General features: G+C 39.7%; 2 protein-coding genes across 3 annotated transcripts in view; one reads left to right on the forward strand and one right to left on the reverse strand.

The window, feature by feature from the left end:
• The window catches only part of USH1C (USH1 protein network component harmonin), a 47,644-nt gene extending 26,202 nt beyond the window's left edge, over positions 1 to 21,442 (reverse strand). For both annotated transcript variants that reach the window (XM_066551867.1, XM_066551866.1), the window contains exons 1-13: positions 21,352 to 21,442; positions 17,115 to 17,182; positions 15,003 to 15,146; positions 14,378 to 14,516; positions 8,535 to 8,643; positions 8,415 to 8,439; positions 7,665 to 7,722; positions 6,775 to 6,878; positions 5,383 to 5,467; positions 4,932 to 4,991; positions 4,629 to 4,685; positions 2,512 to 2,654; positions 1,813 to 1,878 (exon numbers count right to left, since the gene is read on the reverse strand). In XM_066551867.1, coding sequence (XP_066407964.1) covers positions 1,813 to 1,878; positions 2,512 to 2,654; positions 4,629 to 4,685; positions 4,932 to 4,991; positions 5,383 to 5,467; positions 6,775 to 6,878; positions 7,665 to 7,722; positions 8,415 to 8,439; positions 8,535 to 8,643; positions 14,378 to 14,516; positions 15,003 to 15,146; positions 17,115 to 17,182; positions 21,352 to 21,387 — 1,094 coding nt within the window. In that variant the 5' untranslated portion in view covers positions 21,388 to 21,442. The remainder of the gene's footprint in view (positions 1 to 1,812; positions 1,879 to 2,511; positions 2,655 to 4,628; positions 4,686 to 4,931; positions 4,992 to 5,382; positions 5,468 to 6,774; positions 6,879 to 7,664; positions 7,723 to 8,414; positions 8,440 to 8,534; positions 8,644 to 14,377; positions 14,517 to 15,002; positions 15,147 to 17,114; positions 17,183 to 21,351) is intronic.
• A 3,287-nt stretch (positions 21,443 to 24,729) lies between these two features.
• The window catches only part of OTOG (otogelin), a 92,548-nt gene continuing 92,000 nt past the window's right edge, over positions 24,730 to 25,277 (forward strand). The window contains exons 1-3 of the mRNA XM_066551897.1: positions 24,730 to 24,781; positions 24,884 to 24,944; positions 25,041 to 25,095. Of these exons, the coding sequence (XP_066407994.1) occupies positions 24,730 to 24,781; positions 24,884 to 24,944; positions 25,041 to 25,095 (168 nt within the window). The remainder of the gene's footprint in view (positions 24,782 to 24,883; positions 24,945 to 25,040; positions 25,096 to 25,277) is intronic.

The following is a 25,277-nucleotide window of genomic DNA, read 5'->3' on the forward strand; positions in this document are numbered from 1 at the left end:
TAGCATTACACTTTGATCAGAGAAAAAAGATGTTTCAAGCAAAAATTCAGCAAGTACCAACTATGTCACAGCAGAAGTGCTGAATAACCTGACAACATGTAGCTTCATATATGTTGCCTTAAATGATCCAAGATCTGTTCTTGATAATAGCTTGCCTTGAACTGATAATGCGGTGCCAAAATTTACCAGGTCTTAGATACATATGAGTCTATATTTGGATTATCTTTTGCTTCTCTAAATTAGCTAAAGTAAATTGAAAAAATATTCACATGGTGTCAAAACACTTAAATATGTAGTTGAGCTCACTATTTAAATTTAGAGGCATTGTCAGGGAACAATGGGCAGAATGTTGTTTCATTTAATTTTAGTTTTTAAAAGTTGGTGTTACAATGTAACTTGCAGTACATAGAGTTAGGGACCTCTGCATATGAATTTTTTTTCAAATGTAAGATACCAAAAAAGGGCACAGTGACTTTATTCAAGGAACTCCTGCAGAAAGGATTCTTAAAAGAAGGCAAGGCATGATACTGAGAAACAATTAATACAGAAAAACATTGTATTTTAGCCTGCCACAACTGCTCATTAAATATCAGCTTTAGATTTCATCTAGGTTCCTGTGCTACCATTCTCCCTCTTCCTCACCCAGGACTTTGACACCAACTTAACAGTTTGGATTGTGATGTGGAAAAGCTAAAAAATGCCTGAGCTACACTTAAAATTATACAAGGAAGTATAAAGCTGTGCTAGACTTTACACTGAGCAGCCCTCAGGGCATCAAAGCCATTCCTGAGTGAGTAAAGCTGCTCTTAGTGCAGAACAACACTGCAGACATCCAACCTCCATTATAAGAGACAGGCAATCTAGATTTGGAGAACAGAATCATCCTTCACACCTGTGATGGCCTGCTTTTATAGCAGCTTTTGGCTATTGCAGGAATTTCTATATAGGCCACAAATAAAGAACAGGATGTTATCAACTCCCTGGGATCAGAAAAGGGAAATGCATAAGAATTCATCCATGTGCTGCTGTAGAGCCCCCAGCAGGACTGCCAGAAAATTTTTCTCTTGTGACAGCTTGGGAATATATTTCTTTATGCACCTTATAAATTCAGAATTCCCTGCTCTTTTTCTACGAGAAAATTTTGACTAATACAGATACATGAAAAGAAACCTAAATGAATTAAATTAATTAAAACCCCTTAATATGTCAAACGGGCAAAGCCAAAGACTTGAGGGTCAATCTTAGCCCTAGAAGGCTGAATCAAAACAGATATTACTCTGCAATTTGCCTTTTCATGAAATTTCCCAGCATCATTTAGAAGGAAAGTTAATTACTCTGATAACAACTAGTTAATTTCAAAACTTGCAAATGTAAAAATGCTTTAGTTAAAAATATAGTACTGATCTGTTTCTGAGCAGAACTGCATTTTTTCTCTTAGAATTAATGTAGTGTTTCAGTGAGAACAAAGTAGACAAGTTCTGGGGCACAGAATTTCCTTAATCTTAACTTTCTCTATATATTAATAATACCTTTAAAATAAGTTCTCAACTTCAACTTCTCACTGAATTTATTATTGCCTCACGTTTATTTATAATCCTCATGTTTACAGGTGCTGATTTTCAGATCAGTTTCCTATTCTTTAACTGTGGTGTACTTACTGATATGTACTGGATTCTACATTTAGCTAAATGGAAATACTACACAATTTTATTTGAAAGCAACATGCAGAATGTTTTCAGCCAGATCTAATCTAATACACAAGGAAGAACCCTTTTCCAGGTGGCACGTTGCCTGTGTAAGGTTTTTACTCACTGCTCTATTTCTCTGCGATATCTCTCCTCTTCCTCTGCAGCCTTCTGGGAAATCTCCAGCTTTCTTCTATAATAAGTGGAATTAGGACAACATGATAAAAATAGTGCTTTCTGAGTAAGAACCTGAACAAAGTGTGTCAGCATATAGTTAGTTAAAAGATAAAAACAGTAAATACATTTGTATTGAGGGAAAATGCTCAATTTTCAAAGTCATCTTTGACACCAAAGGTTCAGTACGGTTTCCTAGGAACCCCAAGGACATTCCTGACCACATGGATAATTAAGGGCATATACTCTACTTGATTCTCTGAGTCACTATCTTCTTCTGAGGAAAGACTATAGTGTGTTTTTGTATGAGTTTAAAATATCTAACTATCTTGCTAAAAATGAATCATGAGTGAATAGCATCAGGAAAATAATGAGTACCACACATTGGGGTATGAGAGTCAGGGAGCAGCATGACTCTTCTACTCAAGATGGCTTGAAATGCTATCAGCTTTGAAAGCCCAGAATACCAAGAGCATCACAGGACAAACATTTTATGAACAGAGACCCTGCAAAAGCAAAACAAAGCTAATCTAAGTTGAGAATCCTCTCACTTTGGTGAGAAATATCACAGAAATAATTATGTGCTCCTGTCTTCCATGCCCTCTCCAAATCCAAGCTAAATTTTTCAGGCTGTCCTACAGTGAGTTCTCACAATCTCTCTTTCTCTTGCTGCTCTTTGATGATTTTGTTGGTCTCCAGCGCAATTCGCTTCTGATGCATTAACTCCTGGCGCTCCAGCTCACGGAGACGTGCTTCTCTTTGCCTTTCTTCTTCGGTCATGAACAGCTCCTTGCCCTGCAATCAAAACCACCACCCCCATCAGTTGTGAAAATACCTCATATTAAGGCAGTTCTTCTTGGAAATAATTCAAACCCAATTACATAGTAGCACATGTGTGGATGCTGACAGTCTGGTAAGATAAACTTTCCCAGGCATTATTCTGGGGGAGCTTGAGAAAGTTTATCTGATTTTCTCTCTAACCAGACTGTCAGCATCCACAGCACATCTGCCATTTCCTCACATTGCTCTTCCTGAGGAACACACACTGGAAGATCCTCAAAGAACTGACTGTTTACTCCAAGGAGCTAGTCTAGTTTCAGCCTTCAGTTATTATGTACAAAACACTTCAGACAAGGTTTGCAACTACTGAAGTCAGCAACAGCACCATAGGGGTCTTGCCAAATTTATGCTCAGTGTCACTCAGAAAAAAAAATCACATTATACTTGCTTGAAACCTCACTGGGCAATGAAATGCCAGAAAACAGAACACTGAATGATTCCCAACATGAAGAGAAGTACACAGTTACTGTGTTTTAATGCTCTTAATGCCTGGCTGCTGCAGAAACGTGTCATCATTCTGGACCCCAAACATAGGGAATGTACATCGCCAAAACACGCTGCAGTTTATGTATTTCAGTTGGTTTTATGTACTTCAGTTTGTTCAGTTGATGTGTTTCAGTTGGTTCCTGTTTCATTTGCTTTACAATTAAGACACTAGCACTATTTTCTGTTCAAGAAAGTTATTTCTATACTGCTAGAGGTAGAACACTTGGATAACATTAATCTAATTTTCATTTCTGAAATAAAAATCCCATGTTAATTAGGAATGTAGGATTTTTCCTGTCTGTAAAGTGCAAAGTAGACATCTTGAACAAAACCAGGCATTGAGGAATGTCTTTGCACCATAGTAGGGAAACTTTGCTTATGCTATCTGTTCTCCAGTCAAAGATGTCTGTCGAGAAGATGATGCAAGGGGAAGGAGTGAGGAACAGAGGAGTTCCATAGCAACAATTTGCCATTTTAACAATACCACCCCAGTGATGCATGCTGAGGTAGATCTCATATTTTTAAAGTTGTTAACATAACTGGGTGTTGAAACTAAGTCCTTAGGATGTTGAATTCCTGGAGCCTCATCAACTAACCCAGAATATTTGTTTAAATAATCTCTACAGCGTCTTTGGACAACTCCATCTTTTGTTACTCCAAGAGTAGATCAAATAAACTATCAATTCCTTAATGTAGCTACACAGCATACATGAGCCCTTAGGAAGTAGCTGAAGTGACTTATTAAATCTTTTTTTTCCCCCCTATTTAACTCAGTTGCAGGGCAATTTGAAAACATGGTCTTTGATTAGTCTGTGGAACTTGATTATCCTCTTGTATACAACTACACGCTTTCTATAAGGATTAAAGCAGTAAAAACATTAAAACATTTATTGAAAGTCACATTGAAGTCAGAGGGAACATTTAATTAATTTCAGCTGGCTTTAGATTAGATCTCAAAGGCTTAGGGTTCTGTTGCACAGAACAGTGGAAATGAAAAATTGAGCAATTTTCAGTGTGTCAATACACTAATGAGATCAGATAAACAGTTACAAAAGGAACTCCTATTTGGAATAAGACTAAGGCATCAGCTATTCAGGATTAAAAATTATTTGTCTCCAATTCACCTTTCATGTTTCAGCAGAAGCAGATATCTATTAGAACAGAAGCTCTCAAACATGAGAGACCATTACAATAAAGTTAATTTCCATTCCTTGTGAAGGAAATGATTTTGCATTGGCCCACAATCATGTTTTATTTGACAATACTTGGTGTGGTATGAAAGAATAACATGCCACTCAAAACTGTGCTGGTTTGACAGAGGTATAGATCTTATACAGAAACACAGTTTTTGTTTTTATCCATTTATTTTTACCATTTATTTACTCACATAGATTTACTCATTTCTGCTTACAAATGTTCTGCTTTTACAAATATGCTACTTACAGCGCCTGCTACCACAGAGATAGTCAAAGTACGGCTGCTCTTGAGCACTCTGACAGCCTGAAAATTAAAACAAAAATCAGTGTGAAGGAAGGGATAAAAGGCCAGTATAATACTAGTTACCAAGGCTGGAATTTCCAGAACTAAATAGAGTCATAGGTATGCAAACATCCAAAATCCATGTTCAATACATAACCCCTTGAGCTAATAGCCCAGAATCAGAACATACTTTTTGTGGACAGGAAAACAGGACACATGTTTAATAAGCTGACAACTACAAATCCAGGGAATTAAGAAGACTTTTACCTCTTTGTGATCCACATTAGAAAAGTCCACTCCATTCACCTCAACAATCTGATCACCGACCTAAAGGAATTAATGCAAATTTTAGTACAGATGCTAAGTTAGTACATGTATTCAATGAAAACAGAAAGAAATGTGCTTTCTAACACCCTTCACACAACAATCATGGGTACTGGCAGAGTGCAAGGGGAACAGACTGGAAACTGGTCAGGCTTGCATACTCCTGCACTGGGATCTGCTATTGCCACTGCTTGGGATCAAATCGGGAGCTTGAAGGAATATTGGTCTGACTCAGGTCCCTCCTGTTCTTACATTTTAGAAAACTAGCTTTGTTTGAAATGTAACCACCAGATATTTCTTCCCTATGGGGAAGAAAACCTCCCTGAATCCTTGGAGTTTTCAATACAAAACAAGAATTCCTTGTGGTACCTACCTTGCAAGGTGGTAAACTTACCTCTAAGCCCACCTCTGCTGAAAGAGAATCTGGCTTAACATTGCTGATAAAAATGCCTGGTTTTTGTGTTGGACCACTGGAAATACTGGAAATGTAAAAAATCCCAAACATTAATTGGATAATATTTATAGAATAATATTTATGAGGAATACATTGTAATACAGTGAGTAGTTTTAGCTGTTTCTTCATAATTTTTTGCTTTAGTAATATTTATGGTATTAGCTATAATTCTGAAACAAATACCAAAACTTACCAGTACACACACAGGATGTACTGGTACACATGATGGTTGATCATCCTATTTTCCTATTCTCTACCCCACAAAACCGGTTTAAAAGAAAAAATACTCAATCTTCTGTATTTTGCCTTACATGCTGAAACATACATATATGCTGACCTTCACTATCTAAAGGACTGGGGCACTAATGATATCTGAAATTGAGCAAGAAACACAATGAAGAATTAGTAATTATTTGCTGAACTGCAAGACACTGTATGTATAAAACATTGTTATTTTGTTAGGATTACTTATTAGAAGCAAGAAGGATGTTCCATCCCGAGGCCAACATCTAGCTCAGGAACTTTAAGCTGCAGTCTAAGCTGGGCCTAGATACAGAAACTATTTTGTAGATTATATATTCAACAAGTGATGCTGAGCCACCTCTCCAGGTTTATAAATTATTTTTTAAAAACCTTTACATCCTCCAAATTACAGGAGAAAAGAGTCCTGATAACTACAACTATACATTTCTAAATATATAAGAAATCCTACAATATCCCTTCTACTCCAAAACCTCCTTAAGTATTGCAAGGAGTCCAAGAATCCCAGAATCATGTTTCTAAAATCTCTTGCAAATTCAAAATTAATCTTGAATTTGCAAGAGATTTTAGAAACATGATGCAGCTGGAGCTGGATGCAGCTTTGTGATGGTGTTGTAGCTCTGAAAAGGGTCAGATTTTAGAAACATGATGCAGCTGGAGCTGGATGCAGCTTTGTGATGGTGTTTTAGCTCTGAAAAGGGTCAGAGAATGCAGAGAGCAAACCTGACAGTGGACAGTGATGAATTTGCTATGTCACTGAGCAGCACTTTTAAGTATTTAAAAATGTAAAAGCATTTAAAAGATCCAATTCCATGTCAAGTTGTACTAAGGCACTTTCAGTCCATTTTTTTTTAATTTTAAAGTTTTTTTCTTCATAACAGTACTTTTAACACAGCCACTTACACTTTGCCTAAAAATATGTATTATGTGCTACAGATACTCTATTGTTAGTTTGCCTTCCTGATCCAGCATGGATCTTTATTTTCCTGATATATCCAAGAAGGATGGAAATAAGTGCCTTGAGTGTCTCCTTTAAAAAACAGTGACACTAAATAAAAAACGTGTACCCACCTGCATCCCATGCCTTTTGTACCAATCAAGCTAATGAAGACTTTCTTCTCTTTACTGTCTCTCCCTCCAGAAGAAGCAAGTCCAGCAACACTGCCCTTTCCTTCCTGTAGAGGGATTAAACAATGCTGCAGATGTTAATTCTGTCTTGAATTCATATCAAGACTACTATAAAATTTCATGTAGCCAGGATGAATCCCAGCCAGCATCAAGATAAGATTCAAGGTCCTATTCAAGGCTCCAAGGTCCTATCCTGCTGGAAATGAAAGTGAGGTAGAGTAATTTCAGTGGAGCTGCATGGCTGAGGTGAAAGACTGAACTTATCTGTTTTCAGAATATTACTTAAATAGTCAAATTTTGTCTTCAGAAAGGAGTGGAGGAAAATTAGAGGAAAGTGATATGGAAAAATAATAATTTAGATTATTGCTCCCTGGCAAAAGGGTTGGAGAAATACATGATAAGGCTCACTATTTAAGTAAGTCTTTCTTCCTGAAAGCAAAATAACAGTAATTGTGGCATTTCTTTTCACTTCTGCAACCCTTAGAAGTCACTTGCATTCAAAATTGTAATTCCTCCACTAATATGCCTAAAATAGGCCAAATAATCTGATGAAGATTTATGCAGTAGAACAACAACCTGGGAAGTTAATAAACTCAAGCAAAATGAAGAAGCAATTAATGAGTAAAAGCAATTTCATTTGTGTCCTGCCCTTTCCTTACCTAATAGCTCTAGAATCATTTCATAGCACAAAGTATGTTCCTCACAGAATACTTTCAACAAGATATTGCATTACAGTAATGCATCAATAGCTTCTCTGATAAGATCAGAGGAGAAAATGTTTCAGAACCATTACAGATTCCCAGAAGACATTTAACAAAATATTGATCTCTTACCCCAGACTCTGACACAAACTGATCCACATATTGCCATTTAAGGGGTTCGTCTGGTGAACTGAAAGGAAAAAATAATTTTAAATAATGGGACAAAATAAATGTCAATGTATTCCAGAAGCTACTTTGGAATAGAGCCTTCTGTTTGGCATCCCCAACTTTCTTTGGATAGCATTCAGATTTGGTTTATTTTCAAGCAATTTAAACAGAACATTAAACAAGAATACAATTACTGGGGCTAGTAAAGGTTGAATATAAAATTGATAAAGCCCTCTCAGGTGAAACAATTTTAGGAAACTCAGAGGAAGACCGTAAAACAAACCATAACCACTCAAACATCTTACAGAAATGTGTATGCAGAGTGACACCTCCTGTCATTAACACTTCTCAAACATTCCACCTAAAGATTCAGCTTTTCAACCAAAATTAGAAAAACAATTTTAAATTTTTCTAAACTCTGAAGCCACCATCAAATGCTACATGCCCAAAGAAGCAGTGAAGCTCTCTGCTAAGCTAGGTGCATTGATAATTAAATTTCCATTAAATATCTGTGACAAATGAGAAAATAGAAATTGGTTCATTTAAGTAGGCAACTGGTATAATATCAGATTCATCAAGCAAGACATCTGCCTGTTCATTGAAAAGGATGTGACATTTTAATCAGCCTTCACAGATTTTCATAATTAAACACAGATTCCTAGGATAGAAGAGGCTGTGCAAAAATCAATCTGTTTTCAAATGAAAAGCCAGTACCTTTTGACAGGTATCATGCCAATATCTGAAAAAGAAAAATACTTTATTAGGTTCCTGCAGACCACAAGCAATCCATTAATAGCAATATTGGTGATAGAGGTGATTTTTTGTGTTACTTACGTCTAACTTTTATGGACACGATTTTCTTTGTACGGATGAGGTTGATGACCTCTTCATGTGTGCATGAGGAAATGGAATATCCATTTATGCGTACTATCTCATCCCCAACCTCACAAACAGAAGGGAAAAGAAAAAGTAATTGTGGGTTAATAGTTTTAGAAATTTTTAAGATGGAATGCAATCTGGCAATCATTTTGATGCAAAGGTTAGATCATTTTGATTCATGAATACTTTCTGAATCTTAGGTAATGTCAGATCAGATTTACTGTATTTGTTTTCAATTAATATCAAACACCAAAAGAGCAAATTAATGGCCAAATAACAATTTTATAAACACTGTCTACTATACATCAGATTTGTACTCCACAGATTACCTTGAAAACAAGACTCTGTGGCAATTCCTATAATTTTGGAGTTATTTTCTTGATTTTTACTTCAGAAGTTAAAGTTTGCTTTTACTGTATGTTTTCTGAGATACCTTCCTTAATATATTTGATCAATAGGAAACTAAACTTAGTCTTATTATCTTGCCTGATTCTGGATTGAGAAAATGCATTATTTTAAGGGATTTTACCTCTTTGTTTGGGGACCCGGCTAACATTTATTGGCAATCCAATGGCAGCACCCCAAGGACATTCCTGGCAGTGTTCAATTTAATAGTATAGAACTGACAGGGTGCTTTCAGTCGCTTCTATAAAATTTCAAATCTTATTTATCAAAGTACAATCAAAAAGTTTCTCTTCCTCTAACATAAATCCAAATTTGATATGCTACGATGACTAGAGAGAATTTTCCAAGTTTTTATGAACTCTGCCCAATGATCCTCTTACCCAGCTAGGCTGAGAAGGAATCAGTGACGAAGACGTTGCCTACTTCATTTAAGTAGTGCCTTATTATCCGCTCAAGATTACAATGAAAAATTCCAGGTCCTGGCTGGAGCACCATAAGCAAAGACTTTTACTTGATGTGAACCACGTGATGTGGCTGTATGAAAATTAGTGCATGATTTCTTCCATTATCAATGCAGATCAATCCACTGCACAGTAAAATATACAAATGATTACCATGAAATTACCTTAACAAACCATCCACCATATCATCTTATACCTCTGATCTCCACATGGACAAAGCCAAATACTTGAGGTCCTTTCTGGTAGCATTTCCTCTGAACTATCGTGAATATTTGTTATGAAAAATCTATTTGATGAGACTTTCCTCATTAAGACCAACAGCATGGGATTTTATTCTCAGTCAATGAAACTTTGGGTGCCTCCTCACAAATGTGTCTGGTTTCATGGCAGCATTATCCCTAGTTAATGATTGCCTAAAATGTTCCATTTAAAGACTCAAGTGTCAAGCTTCCAAAGTTCACTTTAGGCTTAAGTTTTCCATGCTGGTGTCTGCATTAGGCTGATTTCAGTTTTCAGCAAAGCTAAAGACACGATATTTTTATTCAACAAAATTTAGGTGGAATGCATTATCAAGCTCATTTAAAAAAAACCCTACAATTACTTTACGAGAGGCTCTGTGCTTTCATTTTATATGAGAGGACTGAGTGGAATTTGAAGTAGAAATTCCTCAATATAGCCTGTGTTCTAGAGACTTTAACACACGAAAGGGCACGACATTGTGTGACAGGACATTAGGGTTGCTATCACTTTCTGCCTTTTTTCATATTATAATGGTTCCTTGAATCTTCCTACTGTGATCTGGCAAATCAAAAAATAAACACAAACAGAAAACCCCATGAATGTATCTTTATTTCTTTCACAAGCTTTTCTAATTCTTCTCGGAAGTGTCTCATGCTCTGCAACACTACAGAAAACATTAACGTGTCCACTATACCAGCATTGCTCATGGTCCCGCTTTCCACTGAAGCTGAGGATTTTTGTCTGACACAACACAGCATCAGAAGGCAATGAAAGCAAAGAAAACCGTCCTGCAGAAAGGAACACGCTCGCAGAAGCAAAACAGGACTGTGGTCCCTAGCTCCTGACCAGTGGGACATCCACTCCCTCTGCTGGGCATCCAAAAAAATCTCATCCAGGGCAAAGGCCTGCACTCCTAAGAGCTTGACAGTCAGATTTTTAAAATGATCTTTAGCAACAGCAGAAATAGGTCAGTAATGAAGGCCTTTGAACATACAGCCTGTGGTAAAATACAGAATCAGACAAGAAGAGCACATGAGGCCTGCAGTTTATAGTTACATCCCTGACAGCTCTTGCCATCACTCATTTAACCAACTAACTGTTCCAAACATTCAAAACCACATCCATCCACCCTATCCATCCTCTGTTGATTTTACAAATGTGGCAAAGGGGGAGGGTGGGCTTTTTGTTTGGTTTTATTTTAGTTCAAGATCCCCCCCTTTGCTCACATCCTCCACATCATGCAGACTGTAACAGAGCATGGAGCCTGGTTTTGCACAAACCTGACCCTTTAAAAGGGTAACCTATCATGCTGTTACTGGCTGCCATGCCTTAACACACAGAAGCCCCCAGTTTCAGGGCTGCAAATGGCAGTGCCATCCTGGGGCTTCTACACCAGCAGAACTCTCACTGTTCTGAGGATATCAGCATTCACTGAGTCAAATCTGTTCTCATCTCCCCAAGAGGCACTTGCAAAATTATAAATGCACACAAGAGCCTATTTTATTTTCCCTCCAGTATGGGAATGAGCTTTCCCCACACAGATATTTTTAATACTCTCCTTTACTAGACTGTCATCTTATTTCTGAAACTCAACACCCTTCACTCAGCCTAATGACATTTGTATTGCTGACAGACAATGACTGAGGTTGCTTTACAAATAACCCAATCTAGGCTGAACTACAGAAGATCTATAGACATACAGCAAACTGCTTCTCTTTAGGATACTTGAACAGCTTTTCCTGAACAATGGTATCTAATATTGGAGTAATTAATAGCTGTTTTCATGTATTTTGTTACTTTTGTACAGGTATCACTGTATACCAAGCTAATGAATCAGAGCTGTAGAGATAAAAGTCTGTGGGACTGAGCAGAGTAGAACAGTAACAATTATTTTGGTATTATATCACAGTTTCCCCTTTCCCTATCCAACAGAGAGATGACAGACTTTTTAGAAAAAAGATGCAAACCTAACTTTTCTCAAGTAAAATGCCTATTATTTCTAACTTTTAACATGAGAAATATAATATTTAGTGCTTCTAGGAAATTGAAGGGCTTCATATAATAACATCAACTGTTTCAAATTTCCTATTTTGTATACTGCTTCCACTTTCATCATTCACACCAATCTCTTTGTATTCAGCAGAATCCTCACACACAAGTATCAAAAAGCAGTGGGGGCATGGGGGGGAGAGATGATGTCCATTTCTTAATGGAAGGACAAAACACTTGAACCTTTAGAGAAACTGTAGTCAAAAAAGGGTCAAACCTACAAGTGCCACAGAGAACCTTCATTATTATTTGGTCATTTTAATGTAATTTGGAAAGTACCTCAAGGAGAAAACATGCAATTTGAACTGGAAATTTTAAAAGCAGCAGGATGTAAAACTGATGGTATAATAGAAAATCATTATACCTCTCTCAGACTGCATTTTTGGGATTGAAAATGTGTAGAGATTTTGTTAAATAAATCAGGTGGGTGAAATTTCAGAAGCAGTTGGCTTTACTGTGAGACAGCAATTTAGAACAATGGGCTGCCTGTCAGGTCTTGTTATTCAGTGAGGTTCAGAAAGTGCCTAGTGCCACCTATTATTCAGGCACTTTAGGCTGAGCTTTAACACCACGTATCAAAAACTAGAAGCCAGGCAGTTACAGGAGCTGCAAAGCACCATCTGCCCATGTGAATTCATATAATCCCTAGCAAGTTCACAGTCAGTGTCAAGCATTCTTCCCCCTTATTGTCCCTACTTTGTCAGCTGAACCCTAACAATGTTCTGAGTTGCAATAGAGTTCATACACTCCAGCCCAAAGATCCTTTATAATCCCCCTCACTGACACCAACATGTCCAACAACGACCTTGGTCACAGAAAGCCAAGGGGCCTTTTTGTGTATAGAAAAAGCAGGACAACTGACATCCTAATAAGAGCACAACAGCTGAACATCCCTCCTTATGCAGTGATTATGTGTCAAAATGTTAGTGTGAAAGAAGCAGAGAAGCAGAGCTGCAACACAGCCTTAACACCAAAGTATTGGAATGTATTTAAGGCAGTGGCTAGTAAGTCCTTTATTGATCAGCATCATTAATGCCTTCCAATATTTTCCAGAAGATGTTTGCAGAAGCCAAATAAGGGACTGGTCTTGATCTTTTTCTCAAGTTTCTAGCAGTTGAGGAAGGAAGCAGAGGGAATCTCTCCTATTGAGCTCACCCCAGCCCAGGAACAACTCCCTCGTCTACACTTCCCATTCTTGCTGTGTAACACAGAAGATGAGGTACATGAACTTTTGTAGTGCAAACTGAGAGGGTGCATCAAAGTCCTTTTCTGCAGTTGCCCATTGGCAAATCCCATGCTTAAATTAGGCTGAGGACACATAGAGCACAAGGTCTGTGCTGAGCTACAACACCCTCTCAGTTCTAACTGCACACAGAACTTGTGGTTTTATTCCAAGGAGTTTGTAAAGCATCCCCTGGATGCACCTGTCACACATGCCAGTCATGCACCTCCTGTGCAGAGCAGGCTGACAGAAGAAGGAACTAATTCAAACATGATTCTGGATGGGATATATAGGTATGAATGCACAAACAGAAGGGCATGCACATACATGAAATAGAAAGAGGAACAGTTTAAATTTTAGAAAGCTTTCAGCATGAGTGACACAAACAGGGAAACCTAACTTCATCTGCTTTGTTGATAGATATTTATTTTTATTTTTTTCATCTAAGAGATTTGTGAGGTAATACTGAAGCATATCTACAAAAACATGCTAACTTAATTAAACTTAATTAAAATTAATGAATCATACTAGTCTAATATATTTTGGACTAGAGTTAAACACAACCCTTAGCCATCAATACTTACAGCAGATATTCAGACTTGACAAATTAAAAGTAGCCAGCCATATTATATATATTATATTAGCATTTCCAGTCAGAAATTCAGACCTTTAGGACACCTTATCAGATTCAAAGTCTGATAGAAAGATGCAGACATTTGCCACAGCAATTTCTCACACCTCTCTTCACTAAGCAATGTTGCATTCAAAAAGAAACCAAACACCCAAAACTTCATTAATGAAAATTGCATAAGTATTTCAGTGTTTCTATACATAATTATTTTTGCCAACCTTGTTGGCAACTTCATGTATCCAAAATTCAATCACAGAAAGTGCAATTCTATGCAGTAAAGAGGATACTGGAAATAGTAAAAAATATGTTATTTATTTTATTGCATAAACCAAAATCCCCACAATCTATACATAAAGTTAAAGTAAATATTTCATTACACAAATGATATCTATGCAAGATGGAATTAACACTTTTAGTATTTATATGTTCTGTTCTACATTTAATCAAAACTTAGCATCTTAAAGCACTCTTCCACAGTCTAGAAATCCTTCTTTCCATCTGCTTACATACAACTGTTGCTACTCACGAAGTATAAGCATTCCAGAAAACCTTAAGCCTTCAAAAATTAGCATATCCCAAACAAGGAAAAAAAAAAAGGCTTACATATAATTAGGAAAAGCAAAATGAATATTTTTAATGACTTGATTCACCACTGGTGTAATGGTATTTACCCTGGCATTACTTTACATGTAGTAATTCTATTTGAAGTGACAAAGAGCATCTTAGCAAAATCAATTTCGGAATGTTAAAGAACAACCATCAGCACCTAACATGAATAAAATTTTCTTACCTGAAGTCCAGCATTGTCTGCCTGTCCTCCTTTAACCAACTGGGAGATGAAGAGGCCACAGCTGAATTCCACTCCACCTCTTACACTTAATCCGAGCCCCTCAGGATTCAATCGATCCAATCTCACCTCTTTCAGCTTTCTGCAAAAATGGAACGCACTTGAATGTTCATCTGCATAACACCTTGTCTCAATAATGTTTAATATCAAAGTCAGACATTATTTTTCACTTATATAATTTAGGCATAAAAAGCAAGCTCACTGAAGTTTGGATGGATGTGTGTTAGTTAAAACCATCAAGTTTATTCATATGAAAAGATATTTGCAATCGCTGAAACTGCTTTTAGAGGGTTAGAGCAATGAGATTTTTTTATTATTAAATTCAAGAAAAACGAGAAAATATTGGTTTGGCTCTTTACCCTGCTTTTACTAGATTAAACCACTTGGCAAACAATTTAAGTACAGTACGCTTGGGTGTACTTCTAGCAAATATAGCAAAAGTAAAATAACTATGCGCAACTCTACACAGACAAACAAGATTTTCCTCTGAATTTACCTCAGTAAACTCAGTATTTCTTGTTTTTTATTTAAGTTAGCTGCATTGTTTTGTTGTTCTGCATTGTCTCACCGTGATCGTTTGGGTGTAAGCTGATCATATTCCACCTGGTGTTTCAATGGGATGAGTGGGCGGATAGCATCGAACAGAGGCAACCTGCTTGGTTCATTAATCACCAGTTTTAGGTCCCCTACCAACACTGGGAGATTCATAGACCTGCAAAAACACAGTGACAAAACAAACACAGGTAAACAACACACCCAACAAAAAGTTTCATTTTATAAGTTGCTGTGCACATGGCTTCAATATTTGCATGTCCTTTCAAGCTACCAAAGAGATATTTATGCAGATACTGGTTTGATGAAAGCAAACTAGCCCCTGAGAAAGCAAACCTTCTGTAAATAAAGAACATTTGCTTCAAAACATGTGACGTCTTCTATACATTCACTTGATATTTTAAGGTCATGCACATCATGTTTAGAGATGACATCTCCAATTTCATTCTCAGAATACCTACAAGATTTATGGAACCATTTGAAAATAACTTTCCAGATTAGACCCACCTGCCTAATGGATTTTTGTTTCCTTATTAGTTAGGGATCCTTGTAAGTAAATATAGGCTACAAGCTCTTTCCTTTCCTGAACTTAGAGTACTGACAAATTGTTTCAATCCAGGACAAAAAAAAAAAAATCCCAATATTCAGCAGCTAGAGCAAAGACTTTGTTTAAGTTCCAGTTTTTGTTCAAAATCAAATTTGAAGGGTAATTAACTAATCCACAAAACCTACAGAAGTCAAACTGTTGTAAACATTTATTTCATGAGAGCTAAGCAAAGTGTCTCCTTGAAATTGTCAACACTGAGATGGCTATAATCTACAAAATATACTTTGTTGTAGAGATGCAGGAGTGGAGGAACAGCTAAGGTTCAGTGGAGGAATATAAGATATTCAGTTAAATTTTTCTGTATTATTTACTGTTCTCTTTTTTAAATTTACATTTCCTGGGACGCAATATTTCTGAGGCATGGGCATTGAAAATACAGATCAGGAATACCTATAGGATTAGAGGTCAAATACTTCTGGAAGTACTATTCACAGTGAAGCAGAAATTAAGTGCTAACTCTAACAGCAAACGGACATATTTTTGCCCTGAGATATTTCATAATGTATTCCCAGGAAGAGATACATCATTATATGTTCACAGAGATATTGAAAATTTTGCCCAAGACATTGCAGTTGTGGAAATTGAAGAAAAGTTGTCATATGCATTGTTAATTTTGTAACTGCAAGAAGATTTTAAATAATTCAGATCTGCTGAACCAATTGGCTTTCCAAACAACAGTCTTTATGAATGGAAAAGCAATTAGACAGACCTGAGTGAAACTGAATCAGATATGCAGCTGAATACTCCCATAACTACAAACATCAGATGGAAACATATACACTTCACTCAGCTGAGAAGCTTTTAATTACAATATGAATGGAAACAATGTCTAAAAGAGCCACTTGCCTGTGATCAATGGAAAATATATTCTCATCTTCTCTGAAAAACAATGGATCATGGGCTGATGTAATTTGCAATGAAACAAGTCTGAGGCAAATGTGGTTTAAACCAGTTCAGCAAAAGGGTTGGTAATAGGCCTATCACCTTTCCAATTTTTTAGCATTGTGTTCTAATAAGCCAGAGTCATTAAACATGCCAAACAAATTCTAAGAGTTTATTTTTCCAGCTTTGTGAAGGACAGTTGCAAAGTTTTTATCTGAAAAGTTAGCACAAAATCTTTAAAAAGTGATGCCAGCGAAAACTTTGTATCAAACAAATAAGCACTATTTTGAAATATTAATGAACATTATTAATGCTCTCTGCCTCTTTCCTAAGAACAGTTTTATCATGCAGGAGCCTGCCCCCACACACCCCCAGATATGAATCCACCAAACTCTTTTAAAAAACTGCCAAGTCATGAAACCAAAGTAGGTTTATAAGTGATTACAGACATGCTCCTTCTCTGCCTGCAGGTTATGCTGCGAAACCACAAGATCTCATTAAACAGGATAAAAACCTCTTACTTCAATTACTTTTCTAGTAGCACATAGAAAGACTATTTAAATAATCATGAATATTAATTCTTCAAATTGAAAAAGACTAGTAGAATTCCACACCAACATATATAAAGCTAGATCTTACTGGTGGTACATCCGCAGCACATCATAAAGGTAATCCTTCTCCGCTTCATTGTCAATTAATAGATTGACCTGAAAACCCAAAGACACTATCATTAATCTCTGGCTTAATAGCCCCAAAAACTGAACATGAGAGACTTTCACAGATTCTTAAGCTGTAGAGCAAAAGTTCCATTAAGGAAAAAGAATTTTTTAAAGGTAAACATGTTTTGGCAACAGAGCATTACCTCACAGCATCATGCTTACAATGAGACTTTCTAAAATTAGTATGACAACAATTAGACAAGGTGGTGAATCCTGATATACTCTGTATGCTACATTTCCCCTCAGCAGTAGTATTATTACAGTAATATCATATTTGTCTTACCTGATAATCACTGTACTGTTGAATAAATGTCTTCAGAAACCTTTTTGGCCACTCATTAATGTAGCACATGCTGTCACAGATAAAACCACCGTGCTGAGATACAATCTCTGTGCTGTCGTCCAAACCACCGATTTCAGGAGCTCATTTATAGCATTATGCAAACTGCTACACCTCTGCTCCTCTTTGCTCCAGCTCTTAACTGATAGAACTTGCTAGTTATTCTTTCCTCCCCCACTAATAGTACCTTTACTTAAACCAGTGTCATATTACTATGCCTGCTCTTGGATAATTACAGTAAATTAAAGCAAAAGAAAACCAAACCTGAATTCTTACATGAGGAGTTCAATTTATATTCAGTGATAGTGAGACCCCCACTAATCTTACTTGTAGGGAGAGGTCACATCACATCAGTTTTACATCTGGACAAGCCTGATGTTTAGGAACACAATTTACATCTGACCTAAAGGGTAATATTACTGTGACGTGAAGACTGAGAAGCAATTTGCATACTTAAAGAAAGGCCCTTTCTTTGCAGGTTTGCAATGGTTTGTATTATGTTCTAAACTAAATACATGCTTCATATTCCTTTTGTCCCACTTGGCTCTCTAAAGCCAGCAAGTCTTCACATACCAGTGGTTTTCTATTACTTGTACCTCCTGGCTCTCTAAAGTCAGCAAGACTTCACATTCAGGTGGTTTTCTGTTACTTGTCTCCTCTGAAAAAAGACACTTTCAAAACCTAAAGGCCAGAAAGCTACATGCAGGTCAAGATTGCTTTACAGTTATACCAGTGAATACCATTTATTCACCACGAATTTCAAAACACATAGGATAAAGTCTGTCTTAAAAGGAAATAAAATATTTGCAATCAAAACTTCAGCAATACTGTGCACAGACTCAAGGCAAGGCTAATTGTAAAGGTAAAACTCAAGGTACAACTAATTCCAGCATCCATTTTTCACTTCCCTAACAGGTAAAATACAGAGCTCAATCCCCAATGCCAGCTAAGATACTGTATGAGCAGTGTCTCACAAAGAACATTAAATGCTTAAGTGCATCAACCCTACACAGCAAAGGGCCAAACCATCATCATCTCTTTTTCCTGACAGAGAAAGCAAAGATTAAGAATATTCAATTTTTCTCTTAATATGCTTGCTGTTGGATACATCCTCATTTCCTCTCAGAAAATGGAGGGCTACGTCTAAATTCTGCTATTTCTTCTGACAAAATATTCAGTTTTTCTGTTTGACTCCTGCACTTCTCACCCTACACCAGCAACTTCCTCCTCCTCTGACCAAACTCAACACGCAGGTGATTTCTAATATATTCAGAATGCTACAGCTGGGTTAATCATCCTGGGCCACTCCTACTAATGGGTGATTCTCCTCCTGCTGCCTTCTCTTCCATCAATTATCACTGCATCATAGCCACCTGCATCTCATGCCATTTTCCTATTTCTTTAACTACTTGAGGTTAAATCTCACTGAAAACACATGCTTTACCTGGACTTATCATTAGCTTTAAAAACTGACTCTAATTTCATAAATCCTAAAATATCATCCCCCCCACTATTTAAAAAAAATAAATTAGCAGTGACATGGTATAACTTGCATCACAGAAGTATTTTAGTATCTATTTTTCAAGAAAATGACTGTAGAGTCATGGGATAGGTGATTTCACACCTTTTAAATCAAGGATATTTTAGAAAAACCACCTGGAGACAGCACTGGACAATTGGCTCTTGATGGCCCTGAGCATGGAGGGGTTGGGGCAGACAACCTCCAGGTGTCTCTTCTACCCTCAACCCTTCAGTGATTATTTAAAGAGTCTTTGTATTAGTTGTATCATTGATAATCCTAGAATACAGAGTTGTTTATGCTCCACTTCTCACTACATACACTGCACTGTTTTTCATAGAAATTTGTTGTCATCTTATCACAGGGGTTCCATACTGTTGTCTCCTTATCACAAAGGTTCCATACCTTCTGGGTGTTTTCTTGTGGGCATCTCCTCAGAGCACTGACTCTTTCTTCTTCACAAAGCAGCCACTGACTCCAGTTCCCCTCTCACCCAGCCACCCACTCTCTTATAGCACTCTTCTTCTCCGTGGTTACAGCTGTGGCCTGTTAAAGTCAGGCCTGTTCCTAATCTTTGATAATTGGCCCAGCTGCAACTCCTCAGGGGTAGGATTACTTTTTACATGATCTTTATTTTCTTATATTCTGTCTCCCTACAGAAATTAATAAAAAATCATCACACAATCTACACACATAAAAAAATGAAGTCTGTCAAGAAGTCTACCTAAGTTAATTCAGTGGAATAGAAGCTGTGGGGAGGAAAAAGCACATTTTTGGTGTGGAAAAAGTTCAGATGACGATAATGCAATATGTTAGCACTATTCCAATCTGCCAGATACCAAAGAAGAGTATGAAGTCCTGTTTAAGCTAGACAGATTTTGGAAAACTATTGAAGGAAAGGGAAAAACTGGTTTGGATATGTAGCATATTTTACATTGTTGCTTGGTTGATAGGGAAACTGATTAAAATTGCTGAGGAAAAAAGAAACTCAGAAAAAAAGTTAAGTAAGACAACTGCCATTAGCTAAGGAAATTGAGATCTTGTAGTGAGCATCTTCACTGGTATGTCACAGAAAAAGTAAGCATCCAAGACTGTAGGTGCTGCAGAGGTCACTAGAAGCAGGATGATGCAAAATAAAAAAAAGAAAATACCTATTTCAATGTCTTCTAAGTCAGATAAAGCTGTCACTGATACCTGCATCCCAGCTGTTTGCAGCAACACTGACAATACATCTCACGTTATCGGGGTGGGGCTTGAATGATTTATGAATTATAGCAGCAATGAAAGGGAGACGGTTTAAAGTTCAAGACAGTAACCACCCACCTAGAAACAAGAGTCTTTACAGAAATGTTGCACAACCCATTGTTGAGTTATACAGTAATAGGGAGCAAGGCAGAAACAATGTGCTAGATGGCTACAGTCATCACGATGGAGTATCCAGGTCCTTAATGTTCTTGAACTCCAATTTGACATACAGAAGTGTTTCTGCAGTCCCTCTAATTCATCCTAACAATCCTTTGGTTAATGTGTTTATTATTATCAGGTGGCAGATACTTCTCTAAAACATTACATTACTTTGTGGAAATCGCACGTCCTAGCTGATAAAAACAAAACAAAACCCCCCCAAAACCCATCAAAAACCAAATCAACCACAACTTTCTTCACAAAACAAAGCAACCCTCACAAAATACGACAGAAAACCTTAATCAGAGAGAGTCCTAAACGGCTTGGCAAAAACATCTTTTACACATGTAAACTATTTTCCTCCTCCTTTCCTTAATTAGAGCTTTTTAGAGCGGTCTTCGCTCATACAATTTTGCGCTCTGCCGAGCACTTATTTAACCGGATAAATGACAAAACGACAAAATGCCAGGCAGCCCTAGCCGTTCCATGTATCAAATACGTTCGCACATGAGCGCACAACCGCGCCGGGGAATGTTAAGGTGGAACCGGAGCGGGCCGAGCCCCGCCGGGTGCGCGCAGGGCTGAGCGGGCACTGCCAGCGCCTGGACTCCAGCACCGGCTCCAACGGGGCATTAAACACAAATCAAACTGTTCTAAGCCCTGAAAAAGCTCATGCACTGGGGAACGATCCTCTTCTCTCCCTCTCTTTCCAAGGCCTTTAGCACCCATCCCGTCCCAGGAGGCTGCCACCCGCGCCGGTGGCAGGGCAGTGCAAAGTCCCTGAGCCTCTCCCTGCCTGCCCCGCGGCTCACCGGGGCGCAGCCGTGCCCGGCCGGGGGGGCCGTGCCGCCCGCCCGCCCGCAGCCTCCGCTCCGGCCGGCCCCGCCGCCTCACCTTGTGCCGGAACTCTCGGGCGACGCGGCGCTCCATGGTGCGGGCAATGCGCGGGTGCGGTGCGGGCAATGCGCGGGTGCGGTGCGGGCAATGCGCGGGGCGGCTGCGGGAGCGGTGCGGGCAATGCGCGGGTGCGGGCAATGCGCGGGTGCGGTGCGGGCGCTGCGCGGGGCGGCTGCGCGGACGAGGCCGCGCCCCGGGGCGGTGAGAGGCGCGCCCGCCGCCGCCTCCGGCATGCCCGAGATCGCAGGGCACGAGCAGCCGGGCACCGCTACCCGCGCTGGGCTTGAGGCCGGAACGGCCCAGAAAGTAAAAGGAAAATAAACATCCCTCCATACACGGCCCCTGCCCCGCGGTGTGCTGCCCGGGCTTCTCCCTGGGCTGATTTGTACAACTAGCTCTTCTCCTCAAACGGCACTCAGCTCCCATACCAATTTCTCGCCTGTATTTGTAGGTATGCATGCATGTCAGTAACACTAATAGTCAAGGAAAGCACGAATATGTGAACTTTAAAGCATATTAACACCAAGATTAAAAACAAAACAACCAATCAAAAAACAATCTAGGCCTAAACAAACAGAAAAAAAATTGCTTCAATAAATTATTTTATGGCAAATAATCTCAACTTCTTTGTTTTTAGGTAAGCAAAGTGAAGCTAATTGATCATTGTCTAGATCAGACTTCCTCCAGCCTTTCCCACAATGTTGTTGCTTACAAATACAGCCTCTGACGTGGCTGCTGTGAGTAACTGCAGAAGAGTCAAGCTCGGTGCACCTGAAGAGGAACCTATTTCAGACTAATCTCTTTCATACTTTTTTGTCTTGCTGGTTCTTCTCCCACTTTCCCTACTGTGGTTCAACATCATAGATTTCCTCAATCAGGAGGGTAGTGAGTGGAGAACACCTGCTCACCCACGTCTCTTGGTCTCCATGCAGAATCACCTTTGAGAGAGAGAGAGAGAGCAGGGTTTACTTAAGGACAGGTAACTTACCTCTCCTCCTTCCAACCGAGTGGAAACTTGTATGAATGCATATAAAAGTGTGATTAAAAAGAAATCCATACTGTCATAAACCCCCCTGTGTTCTATTTTATTATTTCTGTGTGATAACTTCTGTAAGCTACACTGGCTCCTTAGAAACTGCTCTAAGCACTTGCAGATGGTTTTCCTGTGTTGGAACATTTAAGCCATATGTACACTACCCATTTATCATATCAGGTGTCAGGAATATGAGAGGAGTGCATATTAAGCCTGTATACAAATAAATACAGTTGTTTTCAGAAAACGGTTTTCTCTTAAAATTGCAACTATTAATACATAAATCACTTTTACCTAAGTTCCAGTACCACACAATACCAAAAAGCTAGTCTCTCCACACAGATATAGAATTAAACACAGAGATACAGAATTTCTGCCACGGACATGCAAAACAAAACTATCTTGCATTTGAAAAGAGAGAGGAGACACAAAAAATTTAGAGCACACATAAGAACCCATGCATGTCGAGCCCTTAAATTTACATATAGTCTAGAACAATCATTGATTATCTATCAATAATTTCTAGAAGGCTTTACAGGAATAGATCTTATCCAAGCTCAAAGCTATGTACACTTGAAAGAAATTAACTGGTTTTTATAATACAGATAAGCTTCCCAGGAGTCAGAAACTCCTCCTCCACGTAGTAAAGAATTGTGAAATTGACTTCACTTGGTGATGTGAAAACTGCTCTGAATCATCGTGTACAGGACACAGTGCAGGAAGAATGACAAACTTGGTGGGCTGTTATTCTGCTGTTACATAAATTCATGTGCTCTACTGTACGTAAATATAAAGCAAACAAATCCACAAAGCTAACTCATGCTCCAAAACTGGAAGTTGGATAACCAGTAAATTTATTAAATGGTCCTGAAGTGTTCATTGCTTCAAATGCACCATGTATTAAAAGATGGTACAATTATGACTGTTTAGTATTTTTAGATAATGAAATCTTTCCTAGCAAGAAATCAAATTGCATCTAAATTGGTTCTAAATTATCTTCAATTCTTGTTTGCTACTTGTGGCGCAAAGAGAAAATGAACAAAATGAGCAGCTCATTTAGAAACAAAGAAATACATTAAAGTGTGTGCTGTGTAACCTGATCCCTGTTGCTTTTATCTACTTTCTCTACCTCCATTAACATAACTTGTATCAGTGAAAGTGCACCAAAGCCAAGCACATGCTGCACTCAGAGCAGACACAGGCTGAGGCTAGCACATAGTTCTAAAAATTTGTTTAGGGCTATTTGGAAAAGGCTGTTGTCAAAGTTAAAGGATATCTTTTATTCCTCACGTTTTTTTCTCTCAAGCGCATTCTCCCTCCAACACTTACAGGAGGGAACAGAATTCTCAGTGAAAACATCACTAGTTTTCCATCATTTCATTAGAAATGAAACACAAGAAACACAATCCACAGGGACAAATTACAAAGGCAGAAAAGAGATCTTTTTAATGACTTACTGTTAACAGACTTCCCAAAGCAGTCAGAAAAGGCCCCTTTTTATCTGAGACAGTTTCTCACCTGGTATGGGCAGCTTCTAAAGCTTCTGTCACAGGATATGCAAACCTGAAGAATGATGGGGAGAGAGACAGCAGCAGATGGGAAAGGGAAAATAACAGGAAAGGTAACAGTGATAGGAGGAGAGAAAAGGGAAAAGACATAATGAAAGGAAGCAAATTTAATCATAAAGGGTGAAAAAAAGAAAGAAAAAAGAGGAGGAATAAACATGAAAAAGGCTCCAAAGAGAGCTCCAGAGTGTGAATTTATAGTAAAAAAAAAAAAGTTATCAGAAGCTATGGAAACCATCCCTACGTTAGCTGCCTGCTGCATTCAGTGCATGTCTCGCTTATGTCTGTCGTTATTCAAGCCCTGACACCTCTTTCAGCGGGACCACTGCTCCGTGCTGAGCACAGACAAGATTTGCCGCTCCCAGCAGGAGCTGAGCGCTCGGTACGTGCCCATCCATCCGCAGGAGCTGCGGGAGCAGCCCCAGCTCCGCTGGACCCGGAGTGGCCGCTTAGAGCGGCGGTCCCGGCTGCTGCAGCCGAGACAGCGGCACACGAACCTCCCAAAACCGCGGAGGGCGAACAAATGGAAGGGAATGCACGGAGGCGGCGAGGTCAGCGCCGGGCACGGCCAGGGCGGGAGCGGCGATGGCAGAGCCAGACCCGCTGCCGGGCCAGGGGCGGTGTCTGGGGCGGTGTCCGGGGTGGGTGCCGGGGCAGGGCCGGGCCGGGCCAGGGGCGGGCGGCGGATAAACCCCCCGGCCGCCCCGCCCGCCCGGGCGGGATGAACTCGGGGCGCAGGTGGCGACCGGAGCTCCGCGGGAAGCCGCTGCCGCCCGCATGGAGACCCGGCTCCTCCTCTGGGCGCTGCTGGGCGTCTGGCTGTCCTCAGGTGAGTGTCCCGCCGGCCGGGGCATGGCATGGCAGGGCATGGCTGCGGGAGGGCGGACAGGGCAGTCCGGGCCATCGCTAACCTGCCGCCCTTGCCTTCCAGCCCTGTCTCCGTGGGGCGCCCGGGCGCAGCTCCCGGCCGATGGGGACCTGCCGCTCCCCAGGTAAGAGCCGGCCGGGGCACAGCGGGGCCTTTCCGGGCTGGGCGGGTGCCTGCGCTGCCCGGACCGAGCCGACGCTGCTCTTTTCTTCCCCCTCAGCCGAGGCAGCGCCGCGGGAGCCCGGAGCGGGGGCGGCCTCGCCGCGGCGGTGCAGGTGAGGAGCGGCGGGCGGGCACCAGGGACCGGGCACCACGGCCCCTCACTGCGGACACCGGGCCGCTGGGATGGGCAGCTTCCCACCCGGCAGGCCCTGGAAAGAGAGCATCCACCACGCTGCTCTTGGGGCTGATAAGTTCCGGTGGTGTCAGGCTCACAGAGCTGCTGCCCGGGGAGATC

This window comes from Molothrus aeneus, chromosome 6 (assembly GCF_037042795.1).
Source record: "Molothrus aeneus isolate 106 chromosome 6, BPBGC_Maene_1.0, whole genome shotgun sequence".
Classification (NCBI taxonomy): Eukaryota; Metazoa; Chordata; class Aves; order Passeriformes; family Icteridae; genus Molothrus; species Molothrus aeneus.